Consider the following 25,785-nt stretch of genomic DNA (forward strand, 5'->3'; position numbering starts at 1 on the left):
AACTGTTTTAAAACGGTTTCGTTCTGTTAAGATGACAGAATAATTTGTAAAATATAGAAGCGTGTGTCAGCCTGTCAATTCTTTCAAGTTAAATACCTTCTAAGGTGTTTTGCACGTCTTCAGTAAGCTTCTAACCTTATCAATGTTGTTTAACAGACACCATTATGTGAAGCGACATACAGGTTTTAGACTTTCCCATGTATGCAACCTAATGTTCTCTTAGAGCAATTCAACTTGATAAAAGTGGTCCAGCCCTGAGATTAGACTTAGAACCATTTTAGAAGGCATGTTCGACTAAATGAAGTCCAAGTTAAAACTTACCATATGAACCAAAGCTATAGTAAATTACAATGGCACTATTTTATGTCAGACTTATTTTAGCTGTCACTAACTTTACTTTTATGGCATAATGCCAAACCGTTTACAATGCCCAAACCGTACTGAACGCAAATCCAAACATTATAATAACAGCATTAATAGTCTTGTCAGGCAAAGAAACGATGTACACATTTGGCATCGCTAAGGTATTACACTATTAGGCTAAATTTTTATACAGAAATATATATTTACAAATTACACGGTTATCTAAGGCAAATGATGGTACCTCACGATCGCAGCTTAATTGTTGATCAGACGACTGCATGACGCCGCGGGGCCAGTCAGTAAATCCAGGATACGGCATGTTCTGCATGGCGCTGCTCATATATGTAATTCTGTTACTTGATGTGTGTATCTGTATGTTGTAAATAATACGTTTTGTACCCGTGTAGTGTTTTACATTCTCGGTTTGTAATAGAGCTTGTCTGCTTTTATTAAAACATGACCTGAATCGCAAATCCTGCTACACTATTTTTTTCCTGCGGAAAATTAGGTTGGACGACTAACTTGGTTCTCGGAGTTTCGGCAACAAATGAGAAATATGTCACAAATTAATTTTTTCCCTGTATAGAAATTCTTGAATGAACATCTGTCATTTAGTTTGGTATCACGGAATACATAGATGGTATCCAAGTTACAGGCGTGATCGAATACCAAGTCTTTGCAAGGTGTTCACTCCATAGAGCAATTTCAATTCAGAAATAATGTCTTTGAACCGTGGCAGGAGGAATTCATTATGGAAAGGAAAGGGGCACAAGCGCTGGGAGGTAGTCTACAGGTACTGGGCCAGCTTCGAATTAACGTTACTATCACATTATCACTTAACCACCGAATTGATTATTCCCATAATACAAACATAAGGTAATACAAGAAAACAACTGTGAAGCTATAGTGCTTGGATTAGGTGACATTGATTTAATTTTTTTGCCTGTTCTACAGGATGTTTCCGTATATTGTGTACATCACTAATACAAGTGAATGTAAGTTTATGTAAATAAGATTAAGACGCGCGTCTTGCCTCTGAGTGGCACTGCTGCGCTATTTACCGCATTTCGCTTCTCGGCGCTGGGAGGGTGGAGCGGTTTGTCCGTCACAAACGTCGGGAATTGTGGTACAACGCCACAAGAAGAATAAAAAATAACTTGGATCAAACTGTTATCGTAGTTTGGAGACTGCATTCTTCACATTACTATTCGATTTATCAGAAGAAAGCAAGTCCAGATTAATAAAAGCATCCCAAACAGATTAAAAATAAAGGAATGTGCCAGGCGTACAGCGCACTGTTCATATTTTCATTAAGCGCACTTACTGACGAAGACCTTGGGACATGATGGTGGGATGCTAGACACGGCTTGCCAGTTGCAGTCCTCGCCGTCTGATTCTTGTTGTTTTTCTCGCGGCTGATTTATCTATCAATTCCCATCAAATGTAAAGGATTATAACATTTGAAGACTTCTCTTTCGGAGTTTTAAAGTGATACAGCCATTTTAACGGACTATCAGTCCAATTCTCCAGCTGAATTATTTCGCCTAAGGGAGTTGGCCGCTTATTCTTTGGCAAATGTTTCTTCTTTGGGAGATGAAGGTTAATTACCGGAGCCGCTGGGAAAAATTAATTAAAGTAAGAATAAATTCGAGAAAAAAGTTGAGAGTTATTAAGTGAAATAAATATTTGAAGAGATCTTTTCAGTTTTGTTACAGACATTATGTGCTGAAGTACCACGGTACGACGATAAATCCATATATCCATTTTTTGACCAGTTGAATTTAAATCTAATATATTTAAAGTAGTAATTAATATTAAACTGTAATGAAAATTTAATTTTAAATGGTTTTGTAATGTTTTAATTAACAACTGCTTGTATTATATAGATGAAGGCCTACTATTTGTTTTTATTACTGACTATTCTGTCTGGGGAATCATACATGATGCATGAAATCATTTATGCGTTCTAAAGTGAAACCTGACACACATCAAGGTTCCATTTAAATTACAGCTGAAGAAGTGTACAGATTTTTATATCAGTTGTGGACTGTTAGCTATTATAACTGGATTAGCCGTCAGCTTCTCTGGCATTTCATCTGTGTTTCTGGGTTTCGATCTGAACTTTCACAAATTGAGCAAGTGGTAGAGTAGTTATGTGTGAGTGAGTCGAAGCGTTGATCTAAAGAGAAGTGTGTTTGCATTCTCTATATATATTCAAATGAAATAATTTGAATATATATATTGTCATTGTTTTCTATTTGAAGAAGAATAAAGAACAAACTTAGTAAATATGTCACTAAAAGCCAAGGCTCTCTATGATTTCCATAGTGAAAACAAAGAAGAGATCAGCATTTTGGAGAATGAGGAACTAACCATTTTTGATGAGCACTCTATAGATGGTTGGTTACAGGGTGAGAACAGTCGAGGGCAGATGGGTCTCTTCCCAGCATCTTATGTGGAAATAATCCGGCCTGATTTGTGTCTGAGGGGGTGTTCCCCAAGCCCAGCCTGCTCTTCTGGAAATCAGTGGTGCTTCCTGCCCACTCAGGACATGCCTGCGGGTGGCCAGCAGAGCTGTGAAGATGACAATAGCTGGGATGACTGGGATGACTGGGATGACAGTTTGTCAGTGGAGGAAGAGGGACATCCCCAGCAAGGTGCCAACACTAATGAGAGGAGCTGTGGAAGTCCCTGCAGCAGCCCCACCGTTCGCCATCACCTCAGACCCACAGAGAGAGCTGACAGAATGTGTAGCTCACAAAGGGGCAGCATGGTAACCAGGAATCTAAACCGCTTCTCAAGCTTTGTGCGCTCTGGGGTGGAGGCATTTGTACTGGGCGATGTACTGCTAACGGCTAAGAGAGCAGAGTCCTATTCCATTGAAATGGGTCCTCTAGGCCCCCAGTGGAAGGACAGCCCCAAGCCTTTTTCTTGCTCCATTGAGGATCCCACCAAGCAGACCAAGTTTAGAGGTATCAAAACATACATCTCCTACCGCATCACACCGAGTCACACAGGTCGTCCAGTGTATCGACGCTACAAACAGTTTGACTGGCTGTACACCAGGCTGCTGCAGAAGTTTACGATCATATCTTTGCCCCATTTACCTGAGAAACAGACCACAGGGCGCTTTGAGGATAACTTCATTGAGAAGCGCCAGCGCCGCCTGGCACTGTGGATGGATCACATGACCAGCCATCCAGTGCTCTCACAGTACGAAGGCTTCCAGCATTTCCTTCTGTGCACCGAGCACCGGCAGTGGAAGCTGGGGAAGCGCAGGGCAGAACGGGATGAGATGGTAGGTGCTCATTTCCTGCTGACCTTGCAGATCCCTAATGAGCACCTGGACTTTCGGAAAGTGGAGGAGAGGATAGGTATCTTCAAGGACTTCGCCAAGGGTATGGATGAGAGCATCATGCAGTCAGCCCACGTGGTCTCCGAGCTGGTCCGCAAGCACGTGGGCGATTTCCGTAAGGCATTCCAGAGGCTTGGTTATGCCTTCCAGTCCATCAGCCAGACCTTCACCCTTGACCCCCCTTACTGCTCAGATGCCCTGAACAGTGCCATCTCCCATACAGGCCAGACCTTTGAGAACATTGGGGAGATGTTTGCAGAACAGCCAAAGTACGACCTCTTCCATGTGTTGGACAGACTCTCACACTACCAGGGTCTATTGGCCAACTTCCCAGACATCATTCATGTACAGAAGGGTAAATGTTTTGTATTTATTGCATGCCATAATAGAAAATTCCATAGATTTCTCCATCATATGTATTGCCTTTTGAAATACCATGCTGGTGTTATTTAATACTTTTCTTAGACAAAGGAAAAAACCTCAGAATATGTAATATTTAGATATTTTGTTGAATGTTTATTCTCAGCTGTAGGCTAACAGTAAGACAGGGAGGATGTTTACTTCTGTTTAGGTCTATTTTTCAGGCAGTAAAAAAGAGTGTTTATAATCTCGCCCATCAGTCTTCTAACTGCATATCCTGAGTAGGCTGGCGGGGTGGGATGGAAGCTGTCCCGGGTAGCATCGGGCACAAGGGAGTGGGGAGGGGGGAGGGGCCCACAGTACCAGACTGTAGCAAGGGATTCGATGGGAGGAGGGGGTGACGGGGCCGTCTGGGGAATACGTTGTTGTTGTTCCAACAACATCCAGTTAATGATTGTTTACATTTCATAATTCATACAATGAAAGCTGAATTACTGTTCTAACCATTGCTTTGCTTGCAGGATTCATCAAATGTAAAAGCCTGCACTTGCAGGATTTTAATGATGTGCATCAGTTGAAGGCAGATATAATATTAAACAGTTATCACTACTAACACACATAAACCAGTAACAATATATAAAATATATCTCCACCATTTCTTTACTGTTTATGTTGAAACTTTCTTAGTCAGGAAGTAATGCAAAATTTATTTATCAAAGTCATACAATGAAACCATGGGATTATGGGACGTTAAGCTGATCGGGTTTGTGGCCACTGGAGTCCGGTTTCCATTCAGTACTTTTCCATTTACTGCAGTGCCAGATCAATGCTAAATCACATTTATACCCCTCTGTCTAAAAGACAAACATTCCCGACAGGCACCAGCCATTGTACTGTTACTTTAGCTGCCTGTTTATGTTTTGACAACAATCTTCAAGTTTGCCAGATGACAAGCTGGGCCTCCTTGTTTTGCACATGCGCGAAATGATGAAGGTTTCTCAATTGGCCTGCTGTTCTCTGTCTCCCTATTCGTACACTACAACAACATTTACCGCAATGTGTGTTTCAGTAAATGCTGGCTTCTCTACTGGTGTTGAAAGTTGCTTGTTGGTTTCTCATTTAAACCCACTTTTTTGTTTTCTTCATGCTTTTTTGGAAGATGAGGATGATGGAGAAAAGAGCTGGATTTAATGTATTGCGGAGAATGAACATTTCTCCAGGTCTGTTAGAAGTATCTTTAGATTCAGAGAGGCAAATAATGTCATGTGCAAACAATGATAGTAAGATTTCAATATCCTAGCTTTTTAATATCCTGCTCTGGTCTCTTCCTTTGCTGTGATTCTTGGTGAAGGTCCAGATATTTGTAATGTGCTCAGAAGTGTTGCTGCTAGTCCTTGTAGAAACTGTAGGATTCTAAACTATAAATTATAAATTAGAAGCTCCCATGAAGGACTGTCATGATGATTATCGCATTCTGTTCCACAGCACAAGGCATGATCAGTCCCTCTCTCATTTCTGTAATAGATTAGTTAAAAGCCCATGCACTTAAAATATTAAATTTCCTCTGAAACTAATGTTACATTCCCTCTGTTGGCAGCACAGCAATGACATGGATAATATTTGCCTGCACGATTTGCCTGAGAGGTGTGTAATTGGACAGTATTGAGCAATATCTTATTATAGTGTACTTTGTTAGCATGTCTTATGAGTCTTTGTGCTGTACAAAGTGTCTACAGTATTGTGATCTAAACCTTTTCTTCTCTGGTACACAATGTATTGCAGCTGGTACAGACCCGTAGCAGAAGATATAGCTGCATTCCAAGCTTCCAGGACCTTTGCAGATGGATTCTATGCCTTCTTTCATTTTCCCAGTTCAGGGTTTCATATCTTGTATGCCTCATAAAAGATGTAAATTATCTTTTTTTGTGGCGGTTTTTAAGAGTGAAAAAATGAACAACTTCAATACTAAAATTTAAAGTCTCTTAAAATGAATCAGTGGCTGTCCACACAAAAAATGGAGCTTGTAGAAGTAGAATTGAAAGTTGAAGTGTCCTCAAATGGTGTATGACTGCAGAAGGACTTGAGCACAGCAGAGTACGGAAAAGACATATTTACCCAAGAACAGCAACAAAACAACATGTTGCTGATAGTTACAATGATCTTTTTTTTTACTGTGAGAATAAAATAAAAAAAATTCTGGTGGCTTGAGAAGGTCTTAAACCTCTCTGTTCATCTTTTTCTTTCTGTTCTTGACAGTCTTCAACCAAGGAGAGATGAAAATGTGTCATAGCTTTATATTTCCCCATTTGTTCAATGATCCTCAAGTTTTTGGTGTTGTCCTCTGCTGCTTCATTTTCATGCTTGGGATCATTTTAGGTACTGAATGGAGCACTTGAAATGAATTACCAGCAAATTATTCATAGAGAAATTGAAATTGAAGATGTCGGGGACAGGATCTGTTTCATTATGTATATCGATTGCTCCCTACACATAGAGATCAAACATTGGTTTCAAGACTAACCATGATTATTGAGTAACATGAAAACAGAAGTCGAGTTCGTGTGCATTTCCATAAAGGAATGTTTTTGCAAAGTCTCGATCTTTGTGAGGAAAAGGGTGAGAATTTCCCAACAGGGTTTGTTGATCCAGTTGCTGTGACAGTCCTGCAGCTGGGATGGCGTTACTCCGTGTTTGTATACGGGACAGAGGGAGCAGCACAGCCGCCTTTCACCAGGGGGATGACAAAGGGCTGGCCTGTGAGCCATCATGCCACTTTGCACCATCGGGGTCTTTGCAGTGCTCGGCACCGATGACGACTCTCATGGCACTCCTCCTCCCCAAACACAGTACACTTATTTGTGTAGCCAGATTTATTCCTGTCTAAATTAGACAAGTCATACTGTTGACATTCAGGGTTTTAAACACACACCCATTATGTGAAGTATAGTAATGCAGTGGATAGCACTGTAGCTTTAATAGCCCCCAGTTCTGTCTATGCTAGCTTTGTATGGTTAGCAAAAACATTACAAGGACATTTTCATATTATCCATCCATCCATCCATCCATCCATCCATCAGAATGACCAAATACGGCAGTAGCTTCAGAGAGAATACAGACAACTGAAGAGCAAATTTTCAAAACTTTTTGTTTGTTTTGAGATGAGATGAGATCAGATCAGGTGTTGCCATCATAAGTAACAGTACTGGGAACCTCAGCACACTCAGCCTTCATGTAATCCAACTAGAAACTTTTGTTAAATTTTCAAAACTCACTAAATCCACAGAAATTTTCTCGCAAACGTATGCTGTGGACTGAGTGAGTATTGAAATTTTCATTTTGGGGGCTTAGGGTGCGGACAATTCCAGTGACAGGGGTCCCTAAAAAATTTGGAACATAAATGGACTGGACTGGGTTGGTGGCCCAGTATGACACGCTTTTACGAGGCCCAGATCTTCTGCGGAGCCCCTGCTTTGACTGATGTTCATACTTATAGACGTGTATTTGCATCATTTGCATCCCGGGACAGCCTCTGAAAAGCTACAAGTATTTATGCAGCTTTTGAGAGTAATAAAAATGTTAAGGGTATTACTGGTCTGAGGGTGGCACTGTGGTGCAGTGGTTAGCAATGTTGCCTAACACTGTAAGGACTAGGGTTCGACTCTCTGCCTTGTGCCCATAGGCTCCAGACCCCCCATGACCCTGAGTAGGACAAGCAGTAACAGAAAATTGATGGGTCGCTGGTCTGAAATGATATGATGTAGACTTACTATAAAGGATCTGGGAAGGAGCCCTTTTAGTGTTTGTTATGAATGTTGTGTGGCTCCTCCCTTAGCCTAAGAAAGGGCTGTTGCTTTGCAGAAGCTTTGGAGACAATGTCACCTTCAGGAGGATGGTCACTGAATAATGAAATGCAGCCACTCATTCAAACATGCATTTTAATATTTGCTCATTTATCCTTAATTCATCACAATATTTCTTTTCCCCTCTCTGTCAGATATGTCTGCTTCCACTATTCCTATTCTCTATTTTCTGCAGCATGTCTGCAGGCTGGACAATGAGGAGGATCTATTATCCATTTACTCAGACGTGTGTATTACTCACAGCTGAGAAGGAGGTCATTGTAATACAGTGGGGACATGAGCTTTCCATATTTATATCTATTGTTTCCTCCCAAGTCAAACAAACTTTCTCTCTTCTACCCTCTCAATTCTGCATTTACAGGCCATTGGCAATGTAAACTGGTGTCCAGCCTGAGGCTATAGAACTTTTGTCCTCTAATAACACTTGATTTGGATGCCAGATGAGTTGAATGAACTATATCTAGAAAGGTTTGAATATTTAGTATGAATGATCATTGTATAATGCTACCCTAACCCACATACTTTGCTCCACAGCAGAGGGTTAAGTGGATATACACCCTCAACTCAGTATCTTTTCTCTTGATGTGGGAAAATGAAGTTTTGCTCAAATTAGGTCAAGACTAAATCTCTAATAAATGCAACATTGAACTGCTTTTCTGGTGACATCAACATAATACCCAAGCAGTCCTGTTTGCTTTTATTATTATTATTATTATTATTATTATTGTTATATATCTTTTCAACTGTAACTGGTATTGGATTAGTTTTATGATAATTGTGTCTAATTTTAAAGCCTGACTTTGAGGAACTGAGTAATTTCCGTAAAGCTTTTTAGCCACGATTCTGTTTCAGCATTCTAATGTGTAAACTGTAAATGTTTCATTATTGATGCACTCAGTTCTGTCATCTGTATTTTTATCGCTTCCTCACTTATCCCATGCCTTGCAAATCCGTATCATGTAATTAATGAAAAATTACATTGAATTAATGTGATAATTGCTGTTTTATGTTCTGAAGGTTGTTTTCGATCTGTCAGTTGAAACTTAAGAATTTAGTCAGGGTTAGGGTGTGATCTAGTCCCATTGTTATAATACTTGTACAATTGCCCAGATCATGATGCATTTGCTGGCTCCAAAAGTAACTTGACATTGCAAGCAGAAGATGACATTCCACTGTATGGTCTTGGTGCTGAGCTTCCTGGATTTCTGTAGCAGTGAATCAGCTTCAATGGATTGTAATGGTTCTGTTCACATCCATTGTTATTAATGGGATGGTAAATTATACAATCTGTATGAGTGTGAAAAACACGAAATATCCCATTACATTATGTGTGATATGGAGCAAGAGGCTCTGATTAGCCTGTGCAGTTCTAATCAGCAGGGGTGCTACTTGAATCTTTCTGCATGTCCTAATAATACACAGCAACTCCGTGCAAGGACCTTTAGAGGGACTGGTGCTCAGATTTAGGAAGGGGGCATGGATCAAGATGTCAGGACACCAACTATAGTGTAACCTGCCGAACCACACAAACTGATATTCAAAAAGAATATTCTAATAACAATCCTATAACAAATCATACTTTATCATTACACCTTAGAAGATTTTGGCATTTATCAAAATATATTGTTGTTATTATTATCTGAAGATTACTCTCAGAGCTCCCCCCCGGGCGGGCACGCGCATGCTGTTTCGAGCAACACTCTTTCCCAATACATCTAAAGCTGTCAGTGTGTATCACCCACGCAGGCTTTTGCACTTTGTGTCCAGGTGCATTCAGCAAGGTGAAGGAAAGCCAGCGAATGAGTAAGGAGGGGAAGATGGGCCGGCACGAGGCGGACGGTGTGCAGAAGCGTTGCCAGGCCGTGGGCTTTGCCCTTCAGGCAGAGATGAACCACTTCCACAGGCGACGGGTGGTGGACTTCAAGAAGATGATACAAGCCTATTTGAGAGAGCAGATCGCCTTCTACCAGCGTGTGGGCTGGCAGCTGGAATGCACCCTCCACATGTATGAACATTTCTAGAGTTTTCTTCAGGCCACAGTTTCGCTTGGCTTTTCTGTAGATGTCCAAACCTATAAAAAGGGTAGATGTTAAACTTTACATGGACTTGTAATGATTTTCTCTCAAATCGAATGACAAAGATACACTCCATTTTGCTTTGGATTCAGAACTCTGTTGAGTTACTGCTGTGAAAACGTTTTTATATATGCAGCCATTTTGCACAACCACCTATCCAGAATGGCTTCACTGACAGACTGGAGTCCACAGTGTATGTGGCAGAAGGCACCCTGGACAGGATACCTGTCCATAGCGAGGGGCTTTTTTTGTTATGGAAGGTTAGAAGTTTCCAGTTTCCCAACTGCAAATACTAAAATGAGATGGAATTATAGGAATAGATACTTCATTGATCCCTGTGGGGAAATTGTCTTTATGCCTCCCTCAACTTGCTCTTTGTAGAGTAAGCTGTAGGTGAAGGGCAGCCACCCATGGCGACGCCCAGGGAGCTGGGGGTTAAGGGCCTTGCTTAAGGACCCACAGATGTGCTGAGGCTGGGTTTGAACCAGCAACCTTGTCATTACAGGCTTAGCCCACTGAGCCACACGCTGCCCCCATGGAATTTCACTTTTTAAATAATGATATGACCGAATTCTTCTCTTAAATAGTGCCTGTTACCTGTATGTAATATTAAATATAACATACTGACAAATTGGATGTTGTGGTTTTGTTCTAAGCAGTGAACTGTGCACCCAGGCAGATCCAGGTGTGTTGGTGGTAGAATATAACTAATATGCGGATCTCTAAGCAATGTGTGAGCATGTGTAATAAAGTGAGGGTGCTGCATTAAAATGCCCTACGAGTGTTTGCTAAGCGGTTTGCATCGTTATATGCGAATCAGATTAATTTAACACACTTGTCCTTGCACGGTGCCTGATCTGGAAACAAACATTTCAGTTATCAATTATTTTTCACAGGCTTGTATATGTATGGGCTTCTCCTGATGTACTAATAGGCTAACAAACAATTTCTTTTTTTGCATTGTTCCTCTGTGAGTCATGTGGTTCTGATTGGTCAGGCCTGAGCTCTAAGTGTTAGTCTGGACTATAGATTGTTTTACAGAAGTTTAAATAAACATGTACCACAACCTTTCTGTACTGTATTTTAAATCTGTTCTGATACCTACTTTTTATGTATATAATTCATAAAAGTGGCCAATGTCTGATGTAATTTAAAAGCAGTGCAACTGGAGCAGATGTAATCTATGTTAATGGATTCTGATCGATCTGGTTTGGTATGCGGATAAAAAATGGTTTGTAATACTTGTTACAGTTTGTAAATATATATTGAAAATAGTCACATTTTCACAGATTTCTGTTCTAGCATAGGAAAACATAAAAAATATACTGTTTGAAATGCAGGTTACTACAGTTCATTCAAAAAGGGTAAAACTAATGTGAGGTGTAATTTCTGCAAAGTTCCCTAAACGTACATTTTGAGATAATGCCTGTAATTTAGCCTGTAATTTAGCTGAATAATGTATTTGTGACATTGACAAGTGTAACTCATTTACCAGTTTTCCTTCATAAATCTTTTATTGAGTTTCCCCAATGTCCTGACCAAAATTGCCCACTGCAGCCCTTTCAAACCTGGTTGAAACAAAATCTTGGTCTGGATTTTTATTTTCTGGACATGAACTATCCACCTCTGATCTAGAGGTCCTCAACAAGTTCCATTCACCAATTATTTATATACTGTGTCTAAAATTGTACGTTTTATCAAAGATTTCCCATCATTATTCGGGAGCCATGTGACAGTCACAGTAAGGGTCAAAGGTAATCGAGGCACAGCAGCACACCCATGATGACCTGGATTACATAGCTAGTATAAATATCTTTGTCTTTTCTTATTAACTATATTCATAGTTTCCAGCTTAATGTTTATTTTTTGTTGTTTTCCACATTTCTAAATTTAATTTGAAGATACCTCTTCTATTTTTTTTTACGAACATCCTTTGTTGAACATCGATTGACTCTGGATTTCCTGCTTTTGTCTGCTGGACGTCCACAGTGTCTGATTTTCTCCGCTTTGCTGGTCTTAAGTTTTATACATAATATGGTTGAATTGCTACACTCTGTTTTTAAGTTTCCCTTGTCTGTTGCGGGGATGTGGGAAGCCACTGCGCACAGTTACCTGGTAGTTAGATGTTATAGACCAGCTGCCAGTGACTCTGTCCTCCCGTGAACCTACTGCCAAAACTGAGAAATCTACATTTATTGATTTAATCTAATGCTCACTTTTAATTGTCTGCTGTGCATTTTTCCAAAATGATGTGATTACTGCGACAGCTCCTAAATGTAATCCTAGTTTTATAGAAAGGAATAAGGAGAAGTTTTTTGAGAAGATGTCTCTTTACAGGATTTATATAAATCTCACTGGTGCAGAAGGGCCCTTATTGATGCTGAGCTGGCTGGGAGATTTCCTGGTGCGGTCTGGTGCAGGGTCTGCTGTGCCGGGGGTGAGCAGGGTGACACACGAGGGAGGGGCCGGGGAGATCAAGCTTGACAGCAGGGAACTGTCTCTGGTCTCTCCCCTTACCGACAGTGATGCTGCTATTTCAAAGCGGCATCCCTGTCTCCCTGGCTGAAGCCGGGAGAGAGACAAGCTTTTATTATTTTCTCACATGTTTAATTGGACTTTTTGATTGAGTGGGAGCACTTGCTGTTTGACAAAGTGACGCTGAACCTTTGTTGGGTGCTGGTTCCCTGCGCTGTGACTGCCGCTCCGTCACAGTGTGATAAGCCGTGATTTATGGCCAAGCTCACAAGTCTGTATTATAAAAGAAACGTGGCTTAGGTGACAGCAAGAATGACAGCTTTCCAGACTGACTGGTTTCTGTGTAGATAGTTAAACATTTATTTGTATGGTATTTATTTGCTTTTGCCTCCCAGAAACAGAGCACTACTGAGTTGCAGGTCTTACAGGAGATGCTGGACAAAAGCTGCCACCTACATTTGGCAGCAGTGATAGGGAATTGCATTGGTAGCAGATGATCACAGTGGTTACAGTGATGGTGGCATAATTTCAAAGTGCCTGGATAAGGCAATGGTGAAACAGCAGGGGTACACCCTAAGCAAGGGTACACCCTAAGCAGGGGTACACCCTTTGTAGGGGTACACACTAAGCAGGGGTACACCCCAAGCAGGGGTACACCCTAGGTAGCGGTACACCCCAAGCAGGGGTACACCCTAGGCAGGGGTACACCCTAAGCAAGGGTACACCCTAGGCAGGGGTACACCCTAAACAGAATGCCAGTTATACTGGGGAAAATATTTGAAATGCTTTAATTCCATCATTGGTTGTTTTTTCCCCAACAAAAATTGTCCTTGCACAATTCACCTGTCTTAAGATTCATTGTCCTATTCTTACTATAAGAACTCAACTCTACGACTATAAATTTATTCCAGGAAATGTATACATAAACGTATCTAAATGCCGTGACAGGTCAGTTATGTAATTTCTACTTGTAAATAATCTCCCTTCATACTGTTTTAGCTATTATATAGATCATTTTCAATGAAAATTCTTTGGAAAAGCAAGTAGCCTAGGGTTTAACATGACATAAACTAAAGTTCAGGTTTCAACTCCCAGGAGTGTTACTGCTTTAGGACTCCTAAGCTGCTGTTCAGGTTGAATCACTCCAGAAATACCTCCCTGGGTATTTAACTATTTTCAATGTTAGAAATTTTAGAAATTCAAAAAAAGTGTTTTAGAAGAACTGAGTGATCAAGGCATCTGTGCTAGTGAAGCCCAATGCTGCATCACTGAAAGCTTCTCAAAACGAGGCCTCCGGTCTGCCTGGCCTGTTTATATACTCAGGACTGCTGGGCCTCCTGTCATGTGGCTGGCAGACATACTGAGAACATTGGCAGACATGCTACAGGAACACCCTCTCCATTTTAGTGTGATGGGGAATGAGGCCACCCAGTGGAGTTGCTGTTGAATTGCAGACATCTACATTCAGGCTGATACTTCTTCCAAGATGTCCTGCAGTGTGGCACATTTTGCATGAACATTAACCCTAACCTGTAGACATGGCAAGGCCAGGCTTAAACTGGCAACCTTCTGATCACAGACACTCAGGCTTAGCCCACTGAGCCACAGCTAGTGTCTCCCTGCAAAGATTCATGCATAAATATAGCTAAGTAATAATTGTCAACCAGATATTGATTGAATGCTGACAAATTTTGCATATCTTTTCAAAAACATCTTCCTTGGTACCATCTGCTGTTGGATTTATCACATTACTGTCACTGTGTTGAGTATGATTCTTTATTGGTTTTCCGGACCAGTTATGCAGTGCCGCTTGACTTGTGCTGGTTAGTCACCCATACAATGACTTTGACGCTGCATAAGCACCTTGTGTGACCTATTCATGCTTTTTGTTCTAACTCCAGTTCCATTCTGCTGTCATAGTGTAGCATGATACATTTTTAGATGGTTGTATCACAATAAGGAATAAAAACAACCTGGATATGATATCCCCTGTCTTCCCCACCCTCATCTCTCCATCCTATATCTCTCCCCTGTTACAGCTCTCTGTCTTACCTTTGATACCTATAATTCTAATCTATCAGAGCAGGTACTGGCCAGTGGCAGGCAGGTGTACCCAATAAAGTGCATCATCTATCTATTCATCTTCCATTCCACTTTTCCAGTACAGGGCAGCTGAGGGCTTGGAATCCATCCCAGGAAGCAGAGGAAAGGGGAAAGGGCTTGTGCCACAGTCATAATTAAACACGGAGTGGTTTCATATCTGATAACTGTGATATTCTTCATGTGAGGCATAGTATTTCTAACAGCTTCCTTCTGCAGATCACTGTTGCCTTAAAGGGCTTTTCAACTGTAATTTAACTGCATTCTTTTCTTCTATATATGGGCATTTTTTTCCTGCCTGTTATGTATCAGAGATAATGCCACAATCTGCCTCCCATGTGTAGAAGGTATCTACCATGCATAATGTCTGTCTGAGATGGATGGATTTTTTTTTCTAACTGCCAGAACAGTTAGGTGACGACTTCATGGGAGGATTGGAAGATCTTATATATTAGATCTAAAAACAGTATTTTATATGTTTATAAACAGTTTGGTTTATGACTCACTGTGCAGGGATAATCATTGTAATTGACTGTATTTGGAGGTTATGAGTGAGACGAATGCTGATTAACGCTGAATCGTGACACTGAAAGTGACATGTCTGTCATTTGTTTTATCCGTCGTTACTAAAAATGATTTTTCTGATGCCAACCGCAGTGCGTGTTGTCACTGTTTTTTAAACTAATATATACCTGATTTCTCTTTAAATGTGGTAAGTGCCTTTAAAATGGTGAATTTTTATACATGGATATATGCAATGCGATATGTGTGAAATACATGTTATATAATAATGCTCTGCACTGCAGATTAGCCTTCAGGATGAGGTCACAGCACATGTTCCCTGACTGAATGCTAGTAGCAATAGGCTGTGTCTTCAGCTCTTAATGGCCATACAATGAGTCACTTTCCACCTGGTCAGTAGCAGAAATATGCTCTTCTTTAATGCTGCCGACTTTGACGTAGTTGGGTCTGACAAGGGCTCCTGTTCCCTGCTTCTTACCGAGAGCCACCCAAGCGGACGACTTTCCCTCTCACAGAATATGGGGATCGTATCACCTTCATCCCAACATTGATCCACTTAATGTGCTGTGTGAGTCCTGACAGGCGAGCTTTGCAATATTTATGTGCAAGAAGACGGCATTCTACACAGTGCTTAAAGATCCCAGAGACGGCTCGACATCATCTCACCCACTGAGAGGCAAACGGGCCAACTGCTGTTCTCTGTGTCTCTCAGACGAAACATTTCTCCCCTAATCCCTTTAAATCCCTTTATTTGGAGTAGAAGGACATCCTGGGGAAGGGGGGGGGGGGGATATGGGGGCAACAGATTGCTTTTTCCCAGTCTGTTTGCCTTTTAATGTCTTTGAACTTCCATTGTCATTAGCTCCCTTGTACTTTAATAGCAGCCAGTAAAAATCTTCCTTTTTTGTCGTTGGACTACCAAGGTTAATATGTGAAGGATGTCTAAGCTGACTTCTCTGGATTTAGGGCACTATGAAGGGTTTATTTCAGGTAGCATATTAGCCAGTCTGCTGCGATTATTGAAACTGATGCCAGATTATTGTAATTGTTTAATATAACTGAAAATGTTGGTGCAGTCTTCAGGAGCTAATACAAAAATTGTTGCTTGGATAACAAATGTAGTTCATTTATAGCCTTAATGCTGGAAATGACCAACAGAGGGAGCTGTTGGACATATTTGGTCAGAGTTGATCTAGCAGCTGCTAAGCGATAAGACCACTAAAATGGCTGTCACATTCTAGCTTACTGCAAACACAAACCTGATCTAATCAAATTTTGTTCATTATTGACCCAGACTATTCCAATTAATTTATTTTATGTCTGTTAATATTCTTTATTTCTTTCTACATCCTAATGATATTTTTGTGCTTATATAAAAGTCACCTTAAAAATTTACATTTTAAAGAAAAATTTTTAATCTATAGAACAAATATAAATGCAAGCAGACATGTACAGTCTGCATATACATCTGTGGCATTACGTTCAATGTGAAGCAGCTGCGGGTATAAACACACAGCACCTAGAAAATATCTACTACAGACACACAAATGTAATCCTGAGGTAAGAGTGAAGAAGGCATTTTCAGACATTATTTATAAAAGAACACTTCAGATGAAACACAAATTTGAAAATGTCATGACAATGTAATATGAATATAAATTGCATATTCTGATCATGGGGGACTGCATTCATTTTTTAATCACAGCCCACGAATCACATTTAAATGTCAGTTTCATCAGTCCACTTAAACAAGCAACCAGCAATAAGAGTTGTAGAGTCCTGGCAATCATGTGACACACACTGTAGCTTCAATGGAAAATGTATGAATGGATTTTGGTTCACGGGCTGAAGTCTAAAAGTTCAAAATGTTAAAAATGTCAAGATTTACACTCTCATCCTTTTATTCACCTCAATACGTTTATTTAATGCTGGGGTTGAACACAAAAAAATATGAATGAAGGAGGTAAGTTTAAACCTTGCTCTGCACCTTTCAAGAGGCTAAAAATGTATTTAACTGGATAATATTTGCATCAGTTCCAAAGGTGATGTGTTTACAATATTTATTGATATTTTGTTTGTTCATGTTTTTACTGCAAGGCCTGTTTGATGATGTGGTCAGCACTTTGTGTTCCACTGAAGAAAGAGGGTTATCTGAGAGATCTAACACAACATACTAATACAAATCAGCAGGCAATCCCTTTGAAACATCTGTGCCGCGTGGACAGCAGGAATGTTCTTTGATGCTGCATGTGCTGTCATGCTGCCTGGGTGCTGGTGGTCCTGCTGTACTTAAGGTGTTTAATAGGACCATGTACGTGACTTAAGGAGCTAGGGTAAGAGATGATCATTTAAGATTAGGAACAATGTAATAGATATATGAACGAATGATAACACTTTACTTAAGGCCATGTTTTTAGTAATTTATAAACACATCCATAATCCGTTATAATGCATTTATAAAGCATTATAAACATGACTACAAATATTTATCAAAAGGCATAACACATTATCACCATGTTTATTATGCATTATTGATGATTTATGAAGGCATTATCTATAATGCACTATACAGTAGATACCTGCATAATGCATTATAATCGTTGCTATAAGCATTTACTGATGCTTTGTACTGCAGTATAAAGTATCTATGGTGCATTATTGACGAGAGCTTCATAAAGCATTCATATCTGCATATCCATTCTGGGTAGATAACACACTTCCATTTGTGTATCTATCCACCTCTTATAAATATCTGCTTATGCATTCTGGGTATATATCACATTTCCGTTTGTGTATTCATCCACCACTATTCAATACCCACTTATCCATTTTGGATATATACACGTCCTTTTGTGTATCTATCCGCCACTTTTCAATACCTGTTTATCCATGTAGGGTTTCTGCAATCCACAGCCTGTAACAGGGCGACACATGCAATGGCACTCTATCCCATTTGTGCAGATTCTTTTTCCTCTTCTGACAAAGGTGTACATTAAGGGTAATTCCGCATTACAGATGTACCCATAACAGCATCTGTTAGACTGTGGAGGTGTGTAGTGGGACCCCGAGGGGACATGTGTAATCCCTGCACGCAGAGAGGAGGAGCAGCATTCGAACCCGCAGCCCTGCCATGCAACACAGCTTCCTGCTGAGTGACTACACGCCACAGTTTCCGTGATGTTTTTCAAAAGTCAGAGCAGTAATTCAAAGCATATTATGCCAGAAAAAAACAAACGCATAGAGCTCTTCTCATGTAGTGCATTGAAACATATTTCTTTTTTTGACGGTTGTTTCTGGCAACATAAAATTGGAAAAAAACTGTCAAAACTCTGAGTTATTTCAGTATTAAGGCACAGTGCAGCATAGGCAAAATCAATTAAATGCTGAACATCCCCAGCGCAACTATAGTGAAACCTTAGTCGTTAAATCATGCTATGCTGGAAAGCGCTCAAGACCAGGAGAACATTTAAATGACAGCTTTACATCTTTTCTGATTGGTGATGGAAAGGTGGAGGTTATTAAGCTGCTTATATGTAGCTTTCCTGCAGGTCTGTGCTGCTGCCCAAGGTTGGTGTGACCTTCCTGTGGCTGCAGACCTCACCAGGTGGTTGGCCTGACCTACTGAACGTGGGAACCAGCCACCCTGGGACAGGGTCGGAAAATCTGCAATTCAGCACCTGGACAGCGTCAGTGAGAGAGCGGCCCAGTGCTGCTGCATGGCCACAGGTTTTAGTTATAAAAGTGCCCACCATTCAGGAGAGAGGAGGGGCGCTTTTAAGGAAGCACCCGGGGAGAAACCAATCAGACGTTGTTGGGATAGCAAACAAATGCTGTCAGTGCACCATCATCAGAAGGTACAGCAGGGCACCACAAATAGAACCAGAGATCAGAGCTTACAGGGCACCAACGTCACAAACAGAACCAGAGATCAGAGCTTACAGGGCACCAATGTCACAAACAGAACCAGAGATTAGAGCTTGCAGGGCACCAATGTCACAAACAGAACCAGAGACCAGAGCTTGCAGGGCACCAACGCCACAAACAGAACCAGAGATCAGAGCTGGCAGGGCACCAACACCACAAACAGAACCAGAGACCAGAGCTCACAGGGCACCAACGCCCCAGAGCTCGCAGGGCACCAACGCCACAAACAGAACCAGAGACCAGAGCTCGCAGGGCACCAACGCCACAAACAGAACCAGAGACCAGAGCTCACAGGGCACCAATGCCACAAACAGAACCAGAGATCAGAGCTCCAAAGGAACTCAAGCTCTCATTTTCTCCTTGGCAACACGTTCTCTTTCACATAGAGGAAACACAAGGCAGGAGCTAAAATAAAGGCACAACTCCTGTCCCAATAAAATGTATTTCTGAATCACACCCTGGCCTGCGACTGACACCACACCTACGGAGCGCCATGTGACATGGAGCCAGGAGTCAGCGAAGGTGGGATAACAGATCAGGAGATATTTTAATTGGTTTTTTGAACGACTGTAAGTGTGACTCACGTATCACCCACTGTCTTAATTGATCTTGTCTGAACAGGCATGGTTAATCTGGGCTTTTTATTAACAACATGATTTCCCAATTAACCAGACTGATACATACATTTTCTAGGATGAATATCTGACTTCCTTTGATGTTCTTCAAGCATTTATGTCCATTTTTTGCCTACAGAATACACAATATTCATATTGAAGTCAGTGTTTCTTTGCAAGTAACAAAACATTGCAAGAAAATTGAACCTTATTGAAAGGACAGAGTTGTGTTATTTTGAATGAGGCACAGCAGCTTGTTTGTACCACTGTTTCCTAAGCAAAAAATGCCCCAAATGACCAGAAAGCAAATTATTGTCCCACTGTTTTAAATAGAGTGAATATTGCTGTTGGGGATTTCTCTTCATCCAAGGACACAGTTCAGCCAGACTGATGGTTATTGGGATTGAATGTCTACCTGTGTGTAGGTCTGGAAATCTGAGCAAATCTGCACTTATACTTAAGGCAGGGGTTCTGAGTAGAGCTTAAGGAGAGCAGGTCCGTGTCTCTCAGTGTGCAGTGCACACCGCATAAGGGGAACCAGAGGCCGGGCTCCAGGGGTTCTGAGTAGAGCTTAAGGAGAGCACGACCAGGTCTCTCAGTGTGCAGTGCACACCGCATAAGGGGAACCAGAGGCCGGGCTCCAGCACTCAGCATGACCGAAACACTCAGATCAAAGTCTGCCCTGTAATTGACAGAGAAAGAGGAAGTGGGAGCCAATTAAAGTGCTCAGAGAAAATGAAGGCAAGACAGATACCAGCTCAGCCGCTAATGAAGAGGTGCTGCATGGGGCGGGGGTGCCCAGATTCTGCAGGGCAGGAAGTCTGAATAAAAGGCTCTCACAGACATCCATAAAAGGCTCTCACAGGCATCCATAAAAGGCTCTCACAGACATCCATAAAAGACTCACAGAACTTTGATGGCTGCAAGTAGCAACTTCGGCTTGGAGGTCCAGCATGCATAATAATGATTTCCTGACACGGTTTAATTATTACACATGGTGTGTGGTACATAGGTGGGAAGGAAAATGAACTGACATCATGCAGTGGGCACAGAGACACCCTGGGAATTTCAATAATCAGCTCTTCATGCTGCAGCTCGAACAAAAAAGGTCCATTTTTTGTAATGTGGAACAGAACCATCAAAGAAAACTGCCTCTAATGATGTGAAACACTTATTTTGGCAAACCGTAACCTATTACCCGTCGAATGCATTTTCCATTTTATTCTAATGAACAGCTTCTGTGCTGTCATTAACATAGATCCAGCTTTTATATTTGCAAAACTGGTAAAGAGTGTTGATGTCACCCCATCTTCACAGATGGATTTGCATTATATTAATTTGCTAAGACATGGCAAATTGGACACTGGTTAGAGTGTCATCATGCAATGTCAGATTTGAGTTGAACCTGCCTCTGAGAGCCTGCTTGTAGTGGTGGCAAAGTAACAAGGTGGAGCTGACATCAGAAAGACAGCATTCATCCATCAGCAGCCAGAGCTAAGCAGGTAGCAGGGAACAGGATCGCCCAACCAGGGAACAGGATATCCCAACCCTGGTACAGGATCTCCCAACCAGGGAACAGGATATCCCAACCCGGGTACAGGATCTCCCAACCAGGGAACAGGATCTCCTAACCTGGGTACAGGATCTCCCAACCAGGGAACAGGATCTCCTAACCCGGGTACAGGATCTCCCAGCCAAGGAACAGGATCTCCCAACACGGGTGCAGAATCTTTAAACATGTTTTCTTTGGGCTTTGGACGCATTCTCTCTGCATCCCTGCATCAATCAAACCATTTTGCCACAGGGTCAGGATCTGGCTTCCAAGCCTAGCTTCACAGCCCCTCCCTAGCAAGCTGTTTCTTTCATGTGACACTCCAGTCATTGATATTTTTCCCCAGCTTTGTTTCCTTTGTGTTTTTCACAGAGTTCCAGCAGACACATATTTTTCATTTTCAGATCAATTTCAACTGGATCTCCAGAGAATAAATACTGAAATGAAGTATCTCACTCAGGGGTGTAGCAGCACTTCTCCATAGAGATTTCACTCATAAAACCATCATACTCAAGCAGTCTTCATGAAACAGCGCTGCAGTGGATATAAGCACTGAATCCTATCGCCTAAGTGGAAAACATTGAATCGTATCGGTTTCCCAAATGTGATCAGTCACGGCACCACAGAACTCCTGATACATTCAGGATGATGTCGTTTGTTTTCTTCATGCTGGTGATGATGGGGGTGTTGGAACTGTGTGTGTGGGGGGGAAAGAGGGGGGACATTTCTATGGAACCAAATGTCCTCCACAATTGTAATAAAAACCTGTTATTTTGACACTGTGGGGACAATTTTTCAGGTCCCCGCAAAGATCTGTGAATGTAATTTAAAAGCTAAAAATGCCAAAAGTCTTGTATTATGTTTGGATACTTATGGTTAAGGTTAGGGCTGGGTGGGGGTTAAGGTCATCATGTTGGGATTAGTGTTCCCCATAGAAATGAATGGAGCGTCCCCACAAAGATACAATTACAAACATGTATGTGCGTGTGTGTGTGTGAGTGTACATGGCCCCTTGTTTTTGCTTTGGCTTGGTCCCACAGTCCAAAAATATGTGATTTCTGTGACCTCATGGCTCTGACCATGCTGTATGTGCACTGTGACAGCCAGGTGTCCCATCCAGGGAAGCTTGCAGAACATTTTTTAGAAAGAAGATTGACCATGTTTATTTTATTTATTTATTTTTGTTTATACATTTCCATCAGGGCATTGGGGCAGTACAGGGAATTTCCCTTTGACTCGGATGATGAGCCCTGCCTCGCATGGCAGAGTAGATGTGAGAGGACAATCCATGCACCCCCCCACCCCAGCATGCTTCTATATTTCACACAGATAAGGTATTACTAAATATTCAAATAAAAGATATTACTCATAACCATAATCACATACTATTGATAAATTATTAATAACAAATATGATGCATTATATAAACAACTACTTTACCTCCAACTCATTGTAAAGTTAAGAATGAAAGGCTGGAGAACTTAAGGGGCAGCATGGTGGTGCAGTGGTTACACCTCTGGGGCCAGGGTTTGAGTCTCTGTCTGGGTTACATGTGTGTGGAGTTTGCATGTTCCCCCCATGTCATCATGGGGTTTCCTCCAGGTACTCTAGTTTGGATGGATGGATGGAGGAAACTACATATTGTTAACTAAACGATTCAAATCATTCAAAGAGAAACAAGGCCCTTTGGATACAGAGGCACTATGCTGAAATATCGCGAGAACAAAGGCAACTGAAGTTTGCTACTCTCATTTGAAAGATTTTGGATTTATTTCCTTATTGAACGTTTATGTCACGGAAATAGCCTTGTGGTAAAAAAAAATTCAGCCCTGCAGACATGACAAGACTCCCCTGATGTTATTTCCTCTTTTGTTTGGTGGTATTTTTTCCACTTTTGCACTATTGGTTTCACGAGTGTCTCCAAACTTTAACGGATCAGCTCCTCGCTTGGATGTGTGTGTGTGTGTGGGTGTGGGGGAGGGGGTTGCCCTTGGCTGTTCTTGCGACACGCTCTGCTTAGCTACTGTACTTACCAAACGGATGGTCAGACTACAGCAAACCCAGCAGCAACCCGGCCTCAGTGCCTGTTTCTCATGATCAGTCTGCCCTTCCTTGGCCAGTTCTGGTGAGAGATTAAAGGAAAGCAGCACTTAACAATGAAGAGAGATAATTAACAATCATACTTCATTGATAATTTCTTCGCACCTGTGAAGCTTTTCCCCCATATTAATCACCATATTAGCATCATAGCAAATTGAAACCTCAATGGACTACATTGTTCACAATTGAAAAATATCATAAAATTATAGCCCTCATTACAAACAGTAGCAAAACAGTAAATGTAGCACAAAACAATAAACACAGATTGACTGTTCTTTTACTTATAACAACTTTGTCCTCACTTATCCAGGATAAGTCCTGAATACATTAAAGATAGCTTTGAAATAACATTATTTATAGAGCACATTTAAAATAACAGAGGTTGGCCAAGGTGATTCACAAAGTCAAATGAAATGAAAATCAAATCTATTCCACAGTTCAGTCACACCTAATGTGGAGGGGGGGGGCTATTCCACAGCCTGGGTCCAGCTATCGCTCAATGCAGTCACACCTAATGTGGGGGGGGGGGCGGGGCTATTCCACAGCCTGGGTCCAGCTATCGCGACAGTGCAGTCACACCTAATGTGGGGGGGGGGCTATTCCACAGCCTGGTTCCAGCTATCGCGACAGTGCAGTCACACCTAATGTGGGGGGGGGCTATTCCACAGCCTGGGTCCAGCTATCGCTCAATGCAGTCACACCTAATGTGGGGGGGGGGGGCTATTCCACAGCCTGGGTCCAGCTATCGCGACAGTGCAGTCACACCTAATGTGAGGGGGTGGGGCTCTTCCACAGCCAGGGTCCACCAGTATGGGGGCACCAGTATAACAAGAGTGGGGATGGAATCTCACTACATCCTAGTGCGTCTTCAACCAAAGACAATTCACATAGATTATACAATGTATATATTATAATATATTAATATTGATTATTTATACTAGAGCTATATAGCAGAACATACACTCACCTAAAGGATTATTAGGAACACCTGTTCAATTTCTCATTAATGCAATTATCTAATCAACCAATCATATGGCAGTTGCTTCAATGCATTTAGGGGTGTGGTCCTGGTCAAGACAATCTCCTGAACTCCAAACTGAATGTCAGAATGGGAAAGAAAGGTGATTTAAGCAATTTTGAGCGTGGCATGGTTGTTCGTGCCAGACGGGCCGGTCTGAGTATTTCACAATCTGCTGTTACTGGGATTTTCACGCACAACCATTTCTAGGGTTTACAAAGAATGGTGTGCAAAGGGAAAAACATCCAGTATGCGGCAGTCCTGTGGGCGAAAATGCCTTGTTGATGCTAGAGGTCAGAGGAGAATGGGCCGACTGATTCAAGCTGATAGAAGAGCAACTTTGACTGAAATAACCACTCGTTACAACTGAGGTATGCAGCAAAGCATTTATGAAGCCACAACATGCACAACCTTGAGGCAGATGGGCTACAACAACAGAAGACTCCACCGGGTACCACTCATCTCCACTACAAATAGGAAAAAGAGGCTACAATTTGCACGAGCTCACCAAAATTGGACAGTTGAAGACTGGAAAAATGTTGCCTGGTCTGATGAGTCTCGATTTCTCTTGAGACATTCAAATGTTAGAGTCAGAATTTGGCGTAAACAGAATGAGAACATGGATCCATCATGCCTTGTTACCACTGTGCAGGCTGCTGGTGGTGGTGTAATGGTGTGGGGGATGTTTTCTTGGCACACTTTAGGCCCCTTAGTGCCAATTGGGCATCGTTTAAATGCCACGGCCTACCTGAGCATTGTTTCTGACCATGTCCATCCCTTTATGACCACCATGTACCCATCCTCTGATGGCTACTTCCAGCAGGATAATGCACCATGTCACAAAGCTCGAATCATTTCAAATTGGTTTCTTGAACATGACAATGAGTTCACTGTACTAAAATGCCCCCCACAGTCACCAGATCTCAACCCAATAGAGCATCTTTGGGATGTGGTGGAACGGGAGCTTCGTGCCCTGGATGTGCATCCCACAAATCTCCATCAACTGCAAGATGCTATCCTATCAATATGGGCCAACATTTCTAAAGAATGCTTTCAGCACCTTGTTGAATCAATGCCACGTAGAATTAAAGCAGTTCTGAAGGCAAAAGGGGGTCAAACACCGTATTAGTATGGTGTTCCTAATAATCCTTTAGGTGAGTGTAGATAAGGACAGCGGTCATGGATAGCACCTCAGAGCCCATGTGTTTGGCAGCCATGTAACCTGCTAGCGTGTAGCTCCATGTTGTGATTATTGTGTTTCTATGTTCTGAAGCCATTTCACAGTGCTCTGTATGTACATATGTATGTATGTATGTATGTATGTATGTACTGTATGTATGTATGTTTGTGAAACAGTTTGTTTCAGGTTTTGTGTGTATTTGTTAGTATTTTCTCTCGTGTGGATTTTTTTTTCCAAAATGTAGCAGTTTACAGTCAATTTGCAAGGTTGCTCAGTGAAATTTTACC

At 41.6% G+C, this 25,785-nt stretch overlaps 1 protein-coding gene across 2 annotated transcripts; it reads left to right on the plus strand.

Annotated features, from left to right (window-relative positions):
• The first annotated feature begins 1,440 nt into the window (after positions 1-1,440).
• LOC111840063 (sorting nexin-33-like) lies at positions 1,441-11,081 on the plus strand. 2 transcript variants are annotated; one of them, XM_023804468.2, is made up of 2 exons: positions 1,441-4,073; positions 9,685-11,081. In XM_023804468.2, exons 1-2 carry the CDS (start codon positions 2,654-2,656, stop codon positions 9,957-9,959), a joined length of 1,695 nt encoding a protein of 564 aa, XP_023660236.2. In that variant the 5' UTR covers positions 1,441-2,653; the 3' UTR covers positions 9,960-11,081. The 2 variants fall into 2 exon arrangements, with proteins under 2 accessions (XP_023660236.2, XP_023660244.2); XM_023804476.2 differs by having other exon boundaries at positions 9,706-11,081.
• The last annotated feature ends 14,704 nt before the right edge of the window (positions 11,082-25,785 follow it).

This window comes from Paramormyrops kingsleyae, chromosome 11, assembly GCF_048594095.1.
Source record: "Paramormyrops kingsleyae isolate MSU_618 chromosome 11, PKINGS_0.4, whole genome shotgun sequence".
Lineage (NCBI taxonomy): Eukaryota > Metazoa > Chordata > Actinopteri > Osteoglossiformes > Mormyridae > Paramormyrops > Paramormyrops kingsleyae.

What these genes read in the sequence shown, in the direction of transcription:
- LOC111840063 (XM_023804468.2), top strand. Translation starts at nt 2,654, where the DNA reads ATGTCACTAAAAGCCAAGGCTCTCTATGATTTCCATAGTGAAAACAAA. An exon ending in CATCATTCATGTACAGAAGG is followed by an intron (nt 4,074 to 9,684) that starts GTAAATGTTTTG and finishes TCACCCACGCAG; the next exon opens with GCTTTTGCACTTTGTGTCCA.